The sequence below is a fragment of the Salmo trutta genome, chromosome 24 (genome assembly GCF_901001165.1).
Source record: "Salmo trutta chromosome 24, fSalTru1.1, whole genome shotgun sequence".
NCBI lineage: Eukaryota > Metazoa > Chordata > Actinopteri > Salmoniformes > Salmonidae > Salmo > Salmo trutta.
Window position 1 is genome coordinate 47619845 of NC_042980.1, and position 18193 is coordinate 47638037.

Here is an 18193-nt window from a genome sequence, read left to right on the forward strand (position 1 = left end):
CGAGGTCCTTCACAGTTTTATTTGAGACGACTGTACAACCATCCAGATTAATTGTCAGATTCAACAGAAGATCTCTTTGTTTCTTGGGACCTAGGACAAGCATCTCTGTTTTGTCCGAGTTTAAAAGTAGAAAATTTGCAGCCATCCACTTCCTTATGTCTGAAACACAGGCTTCTAGCGAGGGCAATTTTGGGGCTTCACCATGTTTCATTGAAATGTACAGCTGTGTGTCGTCCGCATAGCAGTGAAATTTAACATTATGTTTTCGAATGACATCCCCAAGAGGTAAAATATATAGTGAAAACAATAGTGGTCCTAGAACGGAACCTTGAGGAACACCGAAATTTACAATTGATTTGTCAGAGGACGAACCATTCACAGAGACAAACTGATATCTTTCCGACAGATAAGATCTAAACCAGGCCAGAACTTGTCCATGTAGACCAATTTGGGTTTCCAATCTCTCCAAAAGAATGTGGTGATCGATGGTATCAAAGGCGGCACTAAGATCTAGGAGCATGAGGACAGATGCAGAGCCTCGGTCTGACGTCATTAAAAGGTCATTTACCACCTTCACAAGTGCAGTCTCAGTGCTATGATGGGGTCTAAAACCAGACTGAAGCGTTTCGTATACATTGTTTGTCTTCAGGAAGGCAGTGAGTTGCTGCGCAACAACTTTTTCTAAAATTTTTGAGAGGAATGGAAGATTCGATATGGGCCGATAGTTTTTTATAATTTCTGGGTCAAGATTCGGCTTTTTCAAGAGAGGCTTTATTACTGCCACTTTTAGTGAGCTTGGTACACATCCGGTGGATAGAGAGCCGTTTATTATGTTCAACATAGGAGGGCCAAGCACAGGAAGCAGCTCTTTCAGTAGTTTAGTTGGAATAGGGTCCAGTATGCAGCTTGAGGGTTTGGAGGCCATGATTATTTTCATCATTATGTCAAGAGATATAGTACTAAAACACTTTAGTATCTCCCTTGATCCTAGGTCCTGGCAGAGTTGTGCAGACTCTGGACAATGAAGCCCTGGAGGAATACCCAGATTTAAAGAGGAGTCCGTAATTTGCTTTCTAATGATCATGATCTTTTCCTCAAAGAAGTTCATAAATATATTACTGCTGAAGTGAAAGCCATCCTCCATTTGCGAATGCTGCTTTTTAGTTAGCTTTGCGACAGTGTCAAAAAGAAATTTCGGATTGTTCTTATTTTCCTCAATTAAGTTGGAAAAATAGGATGATCGTGCAGCAGTGAGGGCTCTTCGATACTGCGCGGTACTGTCTTTCCAAGCTAGTCGGAAGACTTCCAGTTTAGTGTGGCGCCATTTCCGTTCCAATTTTCTGGAAGCTTGCTTCAGAGCTCGTGTATTTTCTGTATACCAGGGAGCTAGTTTCTTATGACAGATGTTTTTAATTTTTAGGGGTGCAACTGCATCTAGGGTATTGCGCAAGGTTGAATTGAGTTCCTCGGTTAGGTGGTTAACTGATTCTTGTCCTCTGACGTCCTTGGGTAGGCAGAGGGAGTCTGGAAGGGCATCAAGGAATCTTTGGGTTGTCTGAGAATTTATAGCACGACTTTTAATCTTCCTTGGTTGGGGTCTGAGCAGATTATTTGTTGCAATTGTAAACGCAATAAAATGGTGGTCCGATAATCCAGGATTATGAGGAAAAACATTAAGATCCACAACATTTATTCCATGGGACAAAACTAGGTCCAGAGTATGACTGTGGCAGTGAGTAGGTCCAGAGACATGTTGGACAAAACCCACTGAGTCGATGATGGCTCCGAAAGCCTTTTGGAGTGGGTCTGTGGACTTTTCCATGTGAATGTTAAAGTCACCAAAAATTAGAATATTATCTGCTATGACTACAAGATCCGATAGGAATTCAGGGAACTCAGTAAGGAACACTGCATATGGCCCAGGAGGCCTGTAAACAGTAGCTATAAAAAGTGATTGAGTAGGCTGCATAGATTTCATGACTAGAAGCTCAAAAGACGAAAACGTCATTGTTTTTTTTTTTGTAAATTGAAATTTGCTATCGTAAATGTTAGCAACACCTCCGCCTTTGCCGGATGCACGGGGAGTTTGGTCACTAGTGTAACCAGGGGGTGAGGCCTCATTTAACACAGTAAATTCATCAGGCTTAAGCCATGTTTCAGTCAGGCCAATCACATCAAGATTATGATCAGTGATTAGTTCATTGACTATAACTGCCTTGGAAGTGAGGGATCTAACATTAAGTAACCCAATTTTGAGATGTGAAGTATCACAATCTCTTTCAATAATGGCAGGAATGGAGGAGGTCTTTATACTAGTAAGATTACTGAAGCGAACACCGCCATTTTTAATTTTGCCCAACCAAGATCGAGGCACAGACACGGTCTCAATGGGGAAAGCTGAGCTGACTACGCTAACTGTGCTAGTGGCAGACTCCACTAAACTGGCAGGCTGGCTAACAGCCTGTTGCCTGGCCTGCACCCTATTTCATTGTGGAGCTAGAGGAGTTAGAGCCCTGTCTATGTTCGTAGATAAGATGAGAGCACCCCTCCAGCTAGGATGGAGTCCGTCACTCCTCAGCAGGCCAGGCTTGGTCCTGTTTGTGGGTGAATCCCAGAAAGAGGGCCAGTTATCTACAAATTCTATCTTTTGGGAGGGGCAGAAAACAGTTTTCATCCAGCGATTGAGTTGTGAGACTCTGCTGTAGAGCTCATCACTCCCCCTAACTGGGAGGGGGCCAGAGACAATTAATCGATGCCGACACATCTTTCTAGCTGATTTACATGCTGAAGCTATGTTGCGCTTGGTGACCTCTGACTGTTTCATCCTAACATCGTTGGTGCCGACGTGGATAACAATATCTCTATACTCTCTACACTCGCCAGTTTTAGCTTTAGCCAGCACCGTCTTTAGATTAGCCTTAACGTCGGTAGCCCTGCCCCCTGGTAAACAGTGTATGATCGCTGGATGATTAGTTTTAAGTCTAATACTGCGGGTAATGGAGTCGCCAATGACTAGGGGTTTCAATTTGTCAGAGCTAATGGTGGGAGCCGTCGGCGTCTCAGACCCCACAACGGGAGGAGCAGAGACCAGAGAAGTCTCGGCCTCCGACTCCGACTCGCTTAATGGGGAGAACCGGTTGAAAGTTTCTGTCGGCTGAATAAGCGACACCGGTTGAGCATTCCTACAGCGTTTCCCTCCAGAAGCCATGAGAAAGATGTCCGGCTGCGGGGACTGCTAGGGGGTTTATACTAACGTTACTATCTGTACTTGCTGGTGGCACAGACGCTGTTTCATCCTTTCCTACACTGAAATGACCCTTGCCTAACGATTGCGTCTGAAGCTGGGCTTGCAGCACAGCTATCCTTGCCGTAAGGCGATCGTTCTCCTGTATATTATGAGTACAACGACTGCAATTAGAAGGCATCATGTTAATGTTACTTAGCTTCGGCTGTTTGAAGTCCTGACGAACCATGTCCAGATAAAACCTCCGGGGTAGGAAAGTTGAAGGGGAAAAAAAAAGTTGAGTGAGGGAAAAAGTAAAAATATACGGTAATGAAAAAGTAAAAACCGTCAGGTAGCAAAGTAATAACGGCAACAAAAACGCACAGCAGCGTAAACAAGTCTGCAAGTTGTGACCGGAAGCAGCTCTGATTGCAACATCAGGGTTAATGATGTCTGAATTACACCAGGGTTAATGGTGTATGAATTACACCAGGGTTAATGGTGTATGAATTACACCAGGGTTAATGATGTAGGAATTACACCATTACAACAGGGTTGATGGTGTCTGAATTACACCAGGGTTGATGGTGTCTGAATTATGTCTGAATTACACCAGGGTTAATGATGTAGGAATTACACCAGGGTTAATGGTGTATGAATTACACCAGGGTTAATGGTGTCTGAATTACACCAGGGTTAATGATGTCTGAATTACACAAGGGTTAATGATGTATGAATTACACCAGGGTTAATGGTTTATGAATTACACCAGGGTTAATGATGTAGGAATTACACCATTACAACAGGGTTGATGGTGTCTGAATTACATCAGGGTTGATGGTGTCTGAATTATGTCTGAATTACACCAGGGTTAATGATGTAGGAATTACACCAGGGTTGATGGTGTCTGAATTACACCAGGGTTGATGGTGTCTGAATTACACCAGGGTTAATGATGTAGGAATTACACCAGGGTTAATGATGTCTGAATTACACCAGGGTTAATGGTGTCTGAATTACACCAGGGTTAATGGTGTCTGAATTACACCAGGGTTAATGATGTCTGAATTACACCAGGGTTAATGATGTCTGAATTACACCAGGGTTAATGGTGTCTGAATTACACCAGGGTTAATGATGTCTGAATTACACCAGGGTTAATGATGTAGGAATTACACCAGGGTTAATGATGTCTGAATTACACCAGGGTTAATGGTGTCTGAATTACACCAGGGTTAATGGTGTCTGAATTACACCAGGGTTAATGATGTCTGAATTACACCAGGGTTAATGGTGTCTGAATTACACCAGGGTTAATGGTGTCTGAATTACACCAGGGTTAATGATGTCTGAATTACACCAGGGTTAATGGTGTCTGAATTAGACCAGGGTTAATGGTGTCTGAATTACACCAGGGTTAATGGTGTCTGAATTACACCAGGGTTAATGATGTCTGAATTACACCAGGGTTAATGGTGTCTGAATTACACCAGGGTTAATGATGTCTGAATTACACCAGGGTTAATGGTGTCTGAATTACACCAGGGTTGATGGTGTCTGAATTACACCAGGGTTAATGGTGTCTGAATTACACCAGGATTAATGGTGTCTGAATTACACCAGGGTTAATGATGTCTGAATTACACCAGGGTTAATGGTGTCTGAATTACACCAGGGTTAATGATGTCTGAATTACACCATTACACCAGGGTTGATGGTGTCTGAATTACACCAGGGTTAATGATGTCTGAATTACACCATTACACCAGGGTTGATGGTGTCTGAATTACACCAGGGTTAATGGTGTCTGAATTACACCAGGGTTAATGGTGTCTGAATTACACCAGGGTTAATGGTGTCTGAATTACATCAGGGTTAATGGTGTCTGAATTACACCAGGGTTAATGGTATCTGAATTACACCAGGGTAAATGATGTCTGAATTACACCAGGGTTAATGGTGTCTGAATTACACCAGGGTTAATGATGTCTGAATTACACCATTAAAACAGGGTTGATGGTGTCTGAATTACACCAGGGCTAATGGTGTCTGAATTACACCAGGGCTAATTATGTAGGAATTACACCAAGGTTAATGGTGTCTGAATTACACCAGGGTTAATGGTGTCTGAATTACACCAGGGTTAATGGTGTCTGAATTACACCAGGGTTAATGGTGTCTGAATTACACCAGGGTTAATGATGTAGGAATTACACCAGGGTTAATGATGTCTGTCTGTACTGCGGGTGCAACGATACATGAATTACACCAGGGTTAATGGTGTCTGAATTACACCAGGGTTGATGGTGTCTGAATTACACCAGGGTTGATGGTGTCTGAATTACACCAGGGTTAATGGTGTCTGAATTACATCAGGGTTAATGATGTCTGAATTACACCAGGGTTAATGGTGTATGAATTACACCAGGGTTAATGGTGTATGAATTACACCAGGGTTAATGATGTAGGAATTACACCATTACAACAGGGTTGATGGTGTCTGAATTACACCAGGGTTGATGGTGTCTGAATTATGTCTGAATTACACCAGGGTTAATGATGTAGGAATTACACCAGGGTTAATGGTGTATGAATTACACCAGGGTTAATGGTGTCTGAATTACACCAGGGTTAATGATGTCTGAATTACACAAGGGTTAATGATGTATGAATTACACCAGGGTTAATGGTGTATGAATTACACCAGGGTTAATGATGTAGGAATTACACCATTACAACAGGGTTGATGGTGTCTGAATTACACCAGGGTTGATGGTGTCTGAATTATGTCTGAATTACACCAGGGTTAATGATGTAGGAATTACACCAGGGTTGATGGTGTCTGAATTACACCAGGGTTGATGGTGTCTGAATTACACCAGGGTTAATGGTGTCTGAATTACACCAGGGTTAATGATGTCTGAATTACACCAGGGTTAATGATGTCTGAATTACACCAGGGTTAATGGTGTCTGAATTACACCAGGGTTGATGGTGTCTGAATTACACCAGGGTTAATTTTGTCTGAATTACACCAGGGTTAATGGTGTCTGAATTACACCAGGGTTAATGATGTAGGAATTACACCAGGGTTAATGATGTCTGAATTACACCAGCGTTAATGGTGTCTGAATTACACCAGGGTTAATGGTGTCTGAATTACACCAGGGTTAATGATGTTTAAATTACACCAGGGTTAATGGTGTCTGAATTACACCAGGGTTAATGGTGTCTGAATTACACCAGGGTTAATGGTGTCTGAATTACACCAGGGTTAATGGTGTCTTAATTACACCAGGGTTAATGGTGTCTGAATTACACCAGGGTTGATGGTGTCTGAATTACACCAGGGTTAATGGTGTCTGAATTACACCAGGGTTAATGATGTCTGAATTACACCAGGGTTAATGATGTCTGAATTACACCAGGGTTAATGGTGTCTGAATTACACCAGGGTTGATGGTGTCTGAATTACACCAGGGTTAATTTTGTCTGAATTACACCAGGGTTAATGGTGTCTGAATTACACCAGGGTTAATGATGTAGGAATTACACCAGGGTTAATGATGTCTGAATTACACCAGCGTTAATGGTGTCTGAATTACACCAGGGTTAATGGTGTCTGAATTACACCAGGGTTAATGATGTTTAAATTACACCAGGGTTAATGGTGTCTGAATTACACCAGGGTTAATGGTGTCTGAATTACACCAGGGTTAATGGTGTCTGAATTACACCAGGGTTAATGGTGTCTTAATTACACCAGGGTTAATGGTGTCTGAATTACACCAGGGTTAATGGAGTCTGAATTACACCAGGGTTAATGTCTGTCTGTACTGAGTGTGCAACGATACATGAATTACACCAGGGTTAATGGTGTCTTAATTACACCAGGGTTAATGGTGTCTGAATTACACCAGGGTTGATGGAGTCTGAATTACACCAGGGTTAATGTCTGTCTGTACTGAGGGTGCAACGATACATGAATTACACCAGGGTTAATGGTGTCTGAATTACACCAGGCTTAATGGTGTCTGAATTACACCATGGTTAATGGTGTCTGAATTACACCAGGGTTAATGGTGTCTGAATTACACCAGGGTTAATGATGTCTGAATTACACCAGGGTTAATGGTGTCTGAATTACACCAGGGTTAATGGTGTCTGAATTACACCAGGGTTAATGGTGTCTGAATTACACCACGGTTAATGGTGTATGAATTACACCAGGGTTAATGGTGGCTCTACAGCAGGGTGTTGCTGTCCATTTGAGATTAGGCATTAGCCACTATCCATCAACCAGGCAAGGGGAACACATTAAGCTGATGTTACAAAATCTTAATTTCTTCCAAATGATAGTACACTGACATTTTTGCTTGTGGTATATTATAGTTGGTCTGATAATAAGAAGGATTTAGCCTAGATGTTGTATAGAATTATAATATGATGCAATACTTGTATTGTTTAAATAGAGCACCACAGTATAGGTCATAATACCCATAAAAGCTAGCGGTCAAACAAGGAAATGGTTCCAGTAGTTTTCCCTCCATTCATTTTTCCCCATAGGAGATTATTTTTAGAAACACTTAAAATAAGGGCTTACCCTGACGTGACGTTTTGATAAATCGCTCAAGGACAAAGTGACTTTCATCAATATATTCGCCTGTATTTATCCTCCCCAAAATGAAACGCTAATTTGCGGCTAACGTGGCTATCATAAAGAACTACAAATACCATGATGATCTGGACGAGACTGCCAAATCGAGGCAAAGATAATAAACTCTGGATTAACTATCTAATGTTAGCTAAACTGAGTAATGAATAAATTGGCAACATTTCTTTAAATTGACAATTCTGTTAACTGTCTTGTGCAAGTTTTACATTGACACAATACTCGTTAGTAAAGGTGTCAGCGAAAGATGATATGCAGGAGCTTGCAGGGATTTGTAGTCTTGCACGATGTCTACTTGGACGCTAATTAGCATTTTCAAATCTGATAGTATATACAGCCGAAAATATTGATAAAACGGACCTTTTCCGAGAGAGAGATTTACATGGCTATTGAAATGTCACGCCATGGTAAGCCTACATGAAACACAGACCTTATTTTAAGTGTTTCTAAAATTCCCTTTGGGAAAAATGAATTGTGGAAAACTATTGGAACCATTTCCCTGTTTGACCGCTAAGTTTTATGGGTATTATGACACCTCCACTGTGGGGCCCTATTTTGTTCAGACACATGCAAATATTCCATGATGGGAAAAAATATGAATCTATATTAATGTGCAATTAGAAATATTGTTGTTGGGAGGGAAACTATTTATTTACTGTTGGCTTTTAAGTTTCTAACCCTGTCTTTGCTACTACTTAAACGTAAATGACTACGCTAGGTCGTCATTGTAAAATAAGAATGTGTTCTTTAGCTAACTTGCCTAGCTAAATAAAGGTAAATAATAATAATAATTGAAATAACTACACTAACGCCTCGATCCCACCAACCGTGTTTTTGCATTTTGGCAAACCAGAAAGCACATTCATTTCAGGGGGAACGATGCTTTTCGCCTTAAAGACTGTTGAGTTGCAGAGGCAGTCGTAGTGCAAACATCGGTTTTCTCGAACGTATGCATCAAACTGTATGTGTTAAAAAACGGTTTGACATAAATGGTATCAGAAATTGAACGTTGTTGAACTTTTTTGTTGCACACATAACCAGATGACGCTGCGTCACAAATTTACCGCGTAAACACTATTGGTGTGATCAAGGCGTATTCAGCGTAATACGCTGCGTTTCCTTCTGCCCGCTGTGCGCATGCGCTAGTATCCATCTGACAGTATCTGCTGTGGTTAACCCGATTTGCTAACAATAGCAACAACATCACGTTTAATTAATTAGCGGCGGTTGGATTCATTTCTTTAACATTTTTTTTTTTAAACGACATGCCTCCGAAGAAATCGGTCCAGGCATCAGGGGCAGCAGGTAGTAAGAAAACACAAGAGAAGAAGAAAGAAAAGATTATCGAGGTAAAATGTCAGGATATCACGGTTAAGCTAACGTTAGCTAGTTGTTATGCAACAACTGCTAGCTAGCTGGTTCTCTTGTATTGCAATCTGTCTAGATACCAGCTAGTTAGTTAGCTAGTTAGCTACGTGTTTATTGATGAACGTCAAAACAGCTAGCTGACTATCACTGTTATTCAGGAGGCAGATCATACTTGGTTGATTGATCGTGTTATCCTGAGACATGGTTGAATCTTTTGGGAGTCATCTTGGGAGTCAATGTGTCAGGTAGTTAACTTAAATATGACCAGTCTGCTGATTTGTACGTTTACCAGGACAAGACATTTGGACTGAAGAACAAGAAAGGAGCAAAACAGCAGAAGTTTATCAAAACTGTCACTCATCAAGTCAAGTATGGACAGCAGAACGCACGACAGGTGGGGGAAAATAGCTAGATACCTTTACTTGGTCTAACTACAGTGGCTTGCAAATGTATTCACCCCCATTGGCATTTTCCTATTTTGTTGCCTTATAACCTGGAATTAAAATGTATTTTTTGGGGGGGGTTGTATCATTTGATTTACACAACATGCCTACCACTTTGAAGATGCAAAATATTTTTTGTGAAACAAACAAGAAATAAGACAAAAAAACTGAACTTGAGCGTGCATAACTTTTTAATTTATTTATTTATTTCACCTTTATTTAACTTGAGAACAAGTTCTCATTTACAATTGCGACCTGGTCAAGATAAAGCAAAGCAGTTCGACACATACAACAACACAGAGTTACACATGGAATAAAACAAACATACAGTTATTAATACAATAGAAAAATAAGTCTATATACAATGTGAGCAAATGAGGTGAGATAAGGGAGGTAAAGGCAAAAAAGGCCATGGTGGCAAAGTAAATACAATATAGCAAGTAAAACACTGGAATGGTAGATTTGTAGTGGAAGAAAGTGCAAAGTAGAAATAATGGGGTGCAAAGGAGCAAAATAAATAAAATAAATAAATACAGTAGGGGAAGAGGTAGTTGTTTGGGCTAAATTATAGATGGGCTATGTACAGGTGCAGTAATCTGTGAGCTGCTCTGACAGCTGGTGCTTAAAGCTAGTGAGGGAAATAAGTGTTTCCAGTTTCAGAGATTTTTGTAGTTCGTTCCAGTCATTGGCAGCAGAGAACTGGAAGGAGAGACGGCCAAAGGAGGAATTGGCTTTGGGGGTGGCCAGAGAGATATACCTGCTGGAGTGCGTGCTACAGGTGGGTGCTGCTATGGTGACCAGTGAGCTGAGATAAGGGGGGACTTTACCTAGCAGGGTCTTGTAGATGACCTGGTGCCAGTGGGTTTGGTGACGAGTATGAAGCGAGGGCCAGCCAACGAGAGCATACAGGTCGCGGTGGTGGGTAGTATATGGGGCTTTGGTGACAAAACGGATGGCACTGTGATAGACTGCATCCAGTTTATTGAGTAGGGTATTGGAGGCTATTTTGTAAATGACATCGCCGAAGTCGATGATCGGTAGGATGGTCAGTTTTAAGAGGGTATGTTTGGCAGCATGAGTGAAGGATGCTTTGTTGCGAAATAGGAAGCCGATTCTAGATTTAATTTTGGATTGGAGATGTTTGATGTGAGTCTGGAAGGAGAGCTTACAGTCTAACCAGACACCTAGGTATTAGTAGTTGTCCACATATTCATTTTACATATACATTTAGTCATTTAGCAGACACTCTTATCCAGAGCGACTTACAGTAGTGAATGCATACATTTCATAAATATTTTTTTTTCGTACTGGTCCCCCTAAGTCAGAACCGTCCAGAGTAGTGATGCTGGATGGGCGGGCAGGTGCAGGCAGCGATCGGTTGAAGAGCATGCATTTAGTTTTACTTGTATTTAAGTGCAGTTGGAGGCCACGGAAGGAGAGTTGTATGGCATTGAAGCTCGTATAACTATTCACCCCCTAAAGTCAATACCTTGTTAGAGCCACCTTTTGCAGCAATTACAGCTTCAAGTCTCTTGGGGTATGTCTCTATAAGCTTGACACATCTAGCCACTGGGATTTTTGCCCATTCTTCAAGGCAAAACTGCTCCAGCTGCTTCAAGTTGGATGGGTTCCACTGGTGTACAGCAATCTTTAAGTCATACCACAGATTCTCAATTGGATTGAAGTCTGGGCTTTGACTAGGCCATTCCAAGACATTTAAATGTTTCCCCTTAAACCACTCGAGTGTTGCTTTAGCAGTATGCTTAGGGTCATTGTTCTGCTGGAAGGTGAACCTCCTTCCCAGTCTCAAATCTCTGGAAGACTGAAACATGTTTCCTTCAAGAATTTCCCTGTATTTAGCACCATCCATCATTCCTTCAATTCGGACCAGTTTCCCAGTCCCTGCCGATGAAAAACATTCCCACAGCATGATGCTGCCACCACCATGCTTCACTGTGGGGATGTTGTTCTCAGGGTGATGAGAGGTATTAGGTTTGCACCAGACATAGTGTTTTCCTTGATGGCCAAAAAGCTCAATTTTAGTAACATCTGACCAGAGTACCTTTTTCCATATGTTTGGGGAGTCTCCCACATGCCTTTTGGCAAACACCAAACGTGTTTGATAATTTTTTTCTTTAAATATGGACTTTTTCCTGCCACTCCTCCATAAAGCCCAGCTCTGTGGAGAGTACAGCTTAAATTGATCCTATGGACAGATACTCCAATCTCTGCTGTGGAGCTTTGCAGTTCCTTCAGGGTTATCTTTGGTCTCTTTGTTGGCTCTCTGATTAATGCCCTCCTTGCCTGGTCTGTGAGTTTTGGTGGGCGACCCTCTCTTGGCAGGTTTGTTGTGGTGCCATATTCTTTCCATTTTTTAATAATGGATTTAATGGTGCTCCATGGGATGTTCAAAGTTTCTGATATTGTTTTATAACCAACCCTGATCTGTACTTCTCCACAACTTTGTCCCTGACCTGTTTGGAGAGCTCCTTGGTCTTCATAGTGCTGCCCCTTGCTTAGTGGTGTTGCAAACTCTGGAGCCTTTCAGAACAGATGTATAAACACTGAGATCATGTGACAGATCATGTGACACTTAGATGGCACACAGGTGGACTTTATTTAACTAATTATGTGACTTCTGAAGGTAATTAGTTACACCAGATCTTATTTAGGGGCTTCATAGCAAAGGGGGTGAATACATATGCATGCACCACTTTTAAGTTATTATTTTGTATTTTTCGAAACAAGTTATTTTCTTATTTTCACTTTACCAATTTGGACTATTTTGTGTATGTCCATTACATGAAATCCAAATAAAAATACATTTAAATTACAGGTTGTAATGCAACAAAATAGGAAAAACACCAAGGGGGATGAATACTTTTGCAAGGCACTGTAGCTCCTGCCCCCGATATTACTTTTGGTGTGACTGGATCTTTGTGTCCCAACCCAGCCGTTCTAATGCACTTCAATGTGTGTCTGTGCGTGATGTTATCAGGTTGCAGCTGCTGAAGGCGATAAGAATAAGAAGATCGACAAGAAGAAGGAGATGGAAGAGTTGAATGAGCTTTTCAAGCCTGTTGTGGCTGCACAGAAAGTCGCCAAAGGTACTGGGACTATTTATGATGGAGTGATTAGAATTCTTGTAAAAAAAAAAAGTCTAATAGGCCTACATTATTTTCAAATTGTCCCTCACACCCCTCCATACCCTAGTTATAAAACGACATAAGTGCCTCTCATTCTCTTAAAGTCAATGGTACGTCATTGAAGTTAGAGGGAAGGGGGGGATACCTAGTCAGTTGTCCTACTGAATGCATTCAACTGAAAATGTGTCTTCCACATTTAACCCAACCCCTCTGAATCAGAGAGGGAAAGGGGGGGGATACCTAGTCAGTTGTCCTACTGAATGCATTCAACTGAAAATGGGTCTTCCACATTTAACCCAACCCCTCTGAATCAGAGAGGGAAAGGGGGGGGATACCTAGTCAGTTGTCCTACTGAATGCATTCAACTGAAAATGGGTCTTCCACATTTAACCCAACCCCTCTGAATCAGAGAGGTGCGGGGGGGGGGGGGGGGGGGGGGCTGCCATAATCAACATTGGCGCCCTGCCTTGCTCAGGGCCCGGGGAACAGTGGGTTAACTGCCTTGCTCAGGGCCCGGGGAACAGTGAGTTAACTGCCTTGCTCAGGAGTAGAACAACATAAGTTTTACCTTGTCAGCTCGGGGGATTCGATCCAGCAACCTTCCGGTTACTGGCCCAACGCTCTAACCACAAGGCTACCTGAGGGTCCATGAGAAAGGCTACAGTATATTACCCTCATGTATTATTATTATTATTATTATTATTTCATTTTCTCTCCCCATGTCTCCTAATTCTTGTTGTCAGGTGTGGATCCCAAATCTGTGCTTTGTGCCTTCTTCAAGCAAGACCAGTGCACTAAGGGAGATAAGTGTAAGTTCTCCCACGACCTGACTCTTGAGAGGAAGTGTGAAAAGCGCAGTCTGTATGTCGATGGCAGAGACGAAGACCTGGAAAAAGGTAAGCGGGTTTTCTCCATGATTACAATTATAGGCTTGTTGACGCCATTTTGTAGCTTAACCTTGTTTCTAAGTAAATGATGTTATAACTATGCATATGTCATCAGGTTTGTGCCTGACATGCTGCCCACCACACTGTCAGGGATGAACTTGTTCGTTGTGATGCGAAATGTATGTATTTTCAATCTGTTATAGACACCATGGACAACTGGGATGAGAAGAAGCTTGAGGAAGTCGTCAATAAGAAACATGGAGAGGCAGAGATGAAGAAAGCCAAAAGTCAACAAACTCAGATTGTACGTATCAACAAACAAATTACTGGAAGGCTAAATATTATAACAATGCTTGTTGTTACATGCTTGTTAGTCCATAGAATGACCTATAGGATCTCTGTTAACCTACATATTGTTACATGTTACCTATTACAATGCGTGTTACATATTGTAACTAACAGTGTTTGTTATTGTTCCATTCCTTTGCTCTTCTACGAGGCGGACTGAAGTGATGTTTTCTCCCATAGGTTTGTAAGTACTTCCTGGATGCCATAGAGAACAACAAGTATGGTTGGTTCTGGGTCTGTCCCGGGGGAGGAGACAACTGTATGTACCGCCATGCTCTTCCTGCCGGGTTCATCCTCAGGAAGGACAAGACGAAAGAAGAGAATCTGGAGGAAGAGATCTCACTGGAGGAGCTGATCGAGAATGAGGTCGGTTGATTCATTCCCATAGAAACATAATCTATGTTATTCTATGTCTATGATCATTCCTAATGTACTAGAGTTGTGAAACATAATCTATGTCATTCTATGTCTAGGATCTTTCCTAATGTACTAGAGTTGTGAAACATAATCTATGTCATTCTATGTCTAGGATCTTTCCTAATGTACTAGAGTTGTGAAACATAATCTATGTCATTCTATGTCTAGGATCATTCCTAATGTACTAGAGTTGTGAAACATAATCTATGTCATTCTATATATATATGATCATTCCTAATGTACTAGAGTTGTGAAACATAATCTATGTCATTCTATGTCTAGGATCTTTCCTAATGTACTAGAGTTGTGAAACATAATCTATGTCATTCTATGTCTAGGATCATTCCTAATGTACTAAGATTATGTTTCACAACTCATGTCATTCTATGTCTAGGATCATTCCTAATGTACTAGAGTTGTGAAACATAATCTATGTCATTCTATATATATATATATATATGATCATTCCTAATGTACTAGAGTTGTGAAACATAATCTATGTCTATGATCATTCCTAATGTACTAGAGTTGTGAAGTAAATGTCGGTATAACACTTTATGACCATTTTCATGAATAAAGCCTTGTAACCTCTTAGAAATGTTTACAAAAAAAATGTCATATGTATTTATTCATAGTTTCTAAAAATGTGTGTTGTCTGTGACAAAAAAAACCCACTTAATAACATTGTTAAATCATCTATATTTGCAGCGATCAGCCCTGGGTCCAAACGTCACCCGTATCACTCTGGAGACGTTCCTGGCCTGGAAGAAGAGGAAGAGACAGGAGAGGATCGCTAAGGATGAGCAGGAGATGGAGAGGAAGAGGGCGGATTTCTCAGCAGGCAGGTCACTAGGGGTGAGTTGCTACTAGGTTTATTGTTATTGTTATTTGAGACAGGAGCAATAATAAAGTCTGGTACAGAAGCCTTGAGTATATCTAGAAGACTTTATTGGTTTCTGGGTCTCTTTTTTTTGAGCTCATGTTGATTCAGGTATTTGTAATGTACTGGTAAATAGAGTATTTACATGCCATCTGTATGGCCTGGGAGGACGGACAATATTTCAATATACACTGAAGCACATGAACCACCTCTTCTCCTACCACAGGGTGGTGACAAAACCCCTTGAATGAGATGTCCTGCCCTGAACATTGTCCTATACACTGAGTGTACAAAACATTAAGAACACCTGCTCCTTCCATGACATGGACTGAGCAGGTGAAAGCTATGATCCCTTATGGATGTCACTAGTTAAATCCACTTCAATCAGTGTAGATGAAGGGGAGGAGCCTTGAGACAGCTGAGACATGGATTGTGTATGTGTGCCATTCAGATGGTGAATGGGCAAGACAAAATACTTAAGTGCCTTTGAATGGGGTATGGTAGTAGGTACCAGGCACACTGGCTTTTAACGCTCAACAAGCCAAATTGACACAACTGTGGGAAGCATTGGAGTCAACATGGGACAGCATCCCTGTGGAACGCTTTCGACACCTTGTTGCGTCCATGCCCTGACGAATTGAGGCTGTTCTGAGGGCAAAAGGGGGTGTAACTCAATCTTAGGCAGGTGGTCCTAATGTTTTGTCCAGTCAGTGTATTATGGTGTGAAAATGTCTCTCTCTCTTCCAGGTGAGTGGTCGTGAAGTGTTTGAGTTCCGCCCCGACCTGGTTGATGACGATGATGAAGAGGCAGATGATACCAAGGGCGATGATGGTGATGAGGTAAATTTACTGTTAGATGGGATGACAGATTCAATTAAATACCAAAGTTATAATATAATGAAGTGTAATGTTACTTGGAAAATAGAGATGTTTATATGTAGTTCTACAACTCTTAGGACTCCTTGTTTTTGTTTTCTGTATTGTCCTGAATGGTCATTTGGTTTTAATGGGTAGATTAGTATCATATATATGTGTGTGTGTGTGTGTGTGTGTGTATATATATGTATGTGTGTTCAAATCTATGCTTCTCTGACAGGTAGTGGATGCTGAAGACTTCCTGGACATTGATGTGGCCAGGTTTATTCCTGAAGAGGTGGATAACGCTAGGATCACAGTGGCGTCAGCAGATCGGTTCGCTGCCAGACCTCGACCCACTAAGGACACAGATGGTGAGCAATGCCTGGCTCGTCTAACTGTTTCTACAGGATGTCTGTCCGTCCGACAATTTGATAACTTTCTGTTGCTTGCTTTTTTCTTCTTTTTTTTTACAGGATGTCTGTCCGTCCAACAGTTTGATAACCTTCTGTTGCTTTTCTACAAGATGTCTGTCCGTCTAAAAGTTTCCATCAGAGAAACTGTACTACTCATTTCCTGTTGTGATCATTTTATCTGACCAGGCATAGTCAGGTTGGGCGGAGCGTGGGTTCTGCTGGTTTCAATTATCACTTCATCCACTGATATTGTTGGCACATGGCCTGGGGTCTGTTCAGGAGAGTGCAACGTTACAGAACTTTCAGATAGAAATGTATAGTATAGATCATGTTTAAATAGGGGACTGTCAAAAAACAAAAACGTTTTTTTTGACCGTTTCACATCGCTGAATAAATCCCTCTGCTGCTCTTCTCCTCCATACAGACAAACTGAGTGAGGCTTGTGGTGGAGAGGTGGAGGAGAACGGAGTGAACGGAGAGGGGGACATGGCGGAGGACACGGAGGATGTCCCTGTAGATGAGAACCTGTTCACTGGAGAAGATCTGGACGAGGTAGAGGAGGAGCTCGACACGCTGGATCTGGACCAATAAGACAAGGGCTGAATTTAACAGAATCGGCTCGTTTGAATTGAATCAAATAGAAATCTGCTCGTTTCAATTGAATCAAATAGAAATCTGCTCGTTTCAATTGAATCAAATAGAAATTGGGCTCATTTGAATTTGAGAATCAACTTATTTGTATTGAATTGTCTCTTTTTTGAGTTTGGGCGGCTCGTTCCATGGACAACAGTACAAAAGGCTTAAAAGTGAATGATGATGTTCCACAATAACAACGTCGCCATGGGAATCCCACAGCCCTCTTTGATCCAAAAGACAAAGATCCTTTCTCCAGCAGAGCTATTAGAGGAGTAAATGTTGGCAACTCTACAAACTCTGTTTTCCTCCTTTTACAAATGAATGTTTTTTTTGTTTTTCTTAAATGCGTCTGACTGTCTGCCACTCAGAAATCCCAGTTAATAACAGGAGATTGTCATTCTTATTTTTATGTGCTGATCTGCCATGTCTATTCCTTCATACGACTTTAATTTAAACCTGATCAGAAGTCAATGGGAATGTTTTCTAAATGGAATATTTATTGGGTTGGTTATATTGATTTGAGTATTTTTATTCATGTAAAGCAAGGTATTTTACTCCTTGTGATTTTGATTCGGTGTTAATAAGTTGTAATCATGGCCTAAATAGTTGACTTAGTGTTTTATAAATACTGGCTTTTCTGACGGCTTCATTTAAATGTATACGGTAACACTATTTATCTGGAATTATTCGGTTAATACCCAACTTCCTCCCCTTTTAAATGTGTCTTTGTGTCATTCATGCTTAATTAGAAAATACAAAGTAAGGTTACAGAGATATCATTGGGACTTCACATATTAATTATGTTTAAATGAATTTGCATGCCTGTATCAGGATAGGAATGTATAGGACGTGTGTATATGTGTGTGTATATATATATATATATATATATATATATATATATA

At 41.1% G+C, this 18193-nt stretch overlaps 1 protein-coding gene across 2 annotated transcripts; it reads left to right on the plus strand.

Moving 5' to 3' along the window:
* Nucleotides 1-9001: 9001 nt before the first annotated feature.
* zc3h15 (zinc finger CCCH-type containing 15) lies at nucleotides 9002-18010 on the plus strand. Of its 2 annotated transcripts, XM_029712390.1 has the most exons (10): nucleotides 9002-9244; nucleotides 9556-9657; nucleotides 12705-12813; nucleotides 13596-13748; nucleotides 13943-14043; nucleotides 14268-14453; nucleotides 15213-15359; nucleotides 16132-16224; nucleotides 16481-16613; nucleotides 17080-18010. In XM_029712390.1, the coding sequence occupies exons 1-10, from the start codon at nucleotides 9161-9163 to the stop codon at nucleotides 17244-17246; spliced, it is 1275 nt and encodes a 424-aa protein (XP_029568250.1). In that variant the 5' UTR covers nucleotides 9002-9160; the 3' UTR covers nucleotides 17247-18010. The 2 variants fall into 2 exon arrangements, with proteins under 2 accessions (XP_029568250.1, XP_029568251.1); XM_029712391.1 differs by lacking the exon at nucleotides 9002-9244 and having other exon boundaries at nucleotides 13589-13748.
* The last annotated feature ends 183 nt before the right edge of the window (nucleotides 18011-18193 follow it).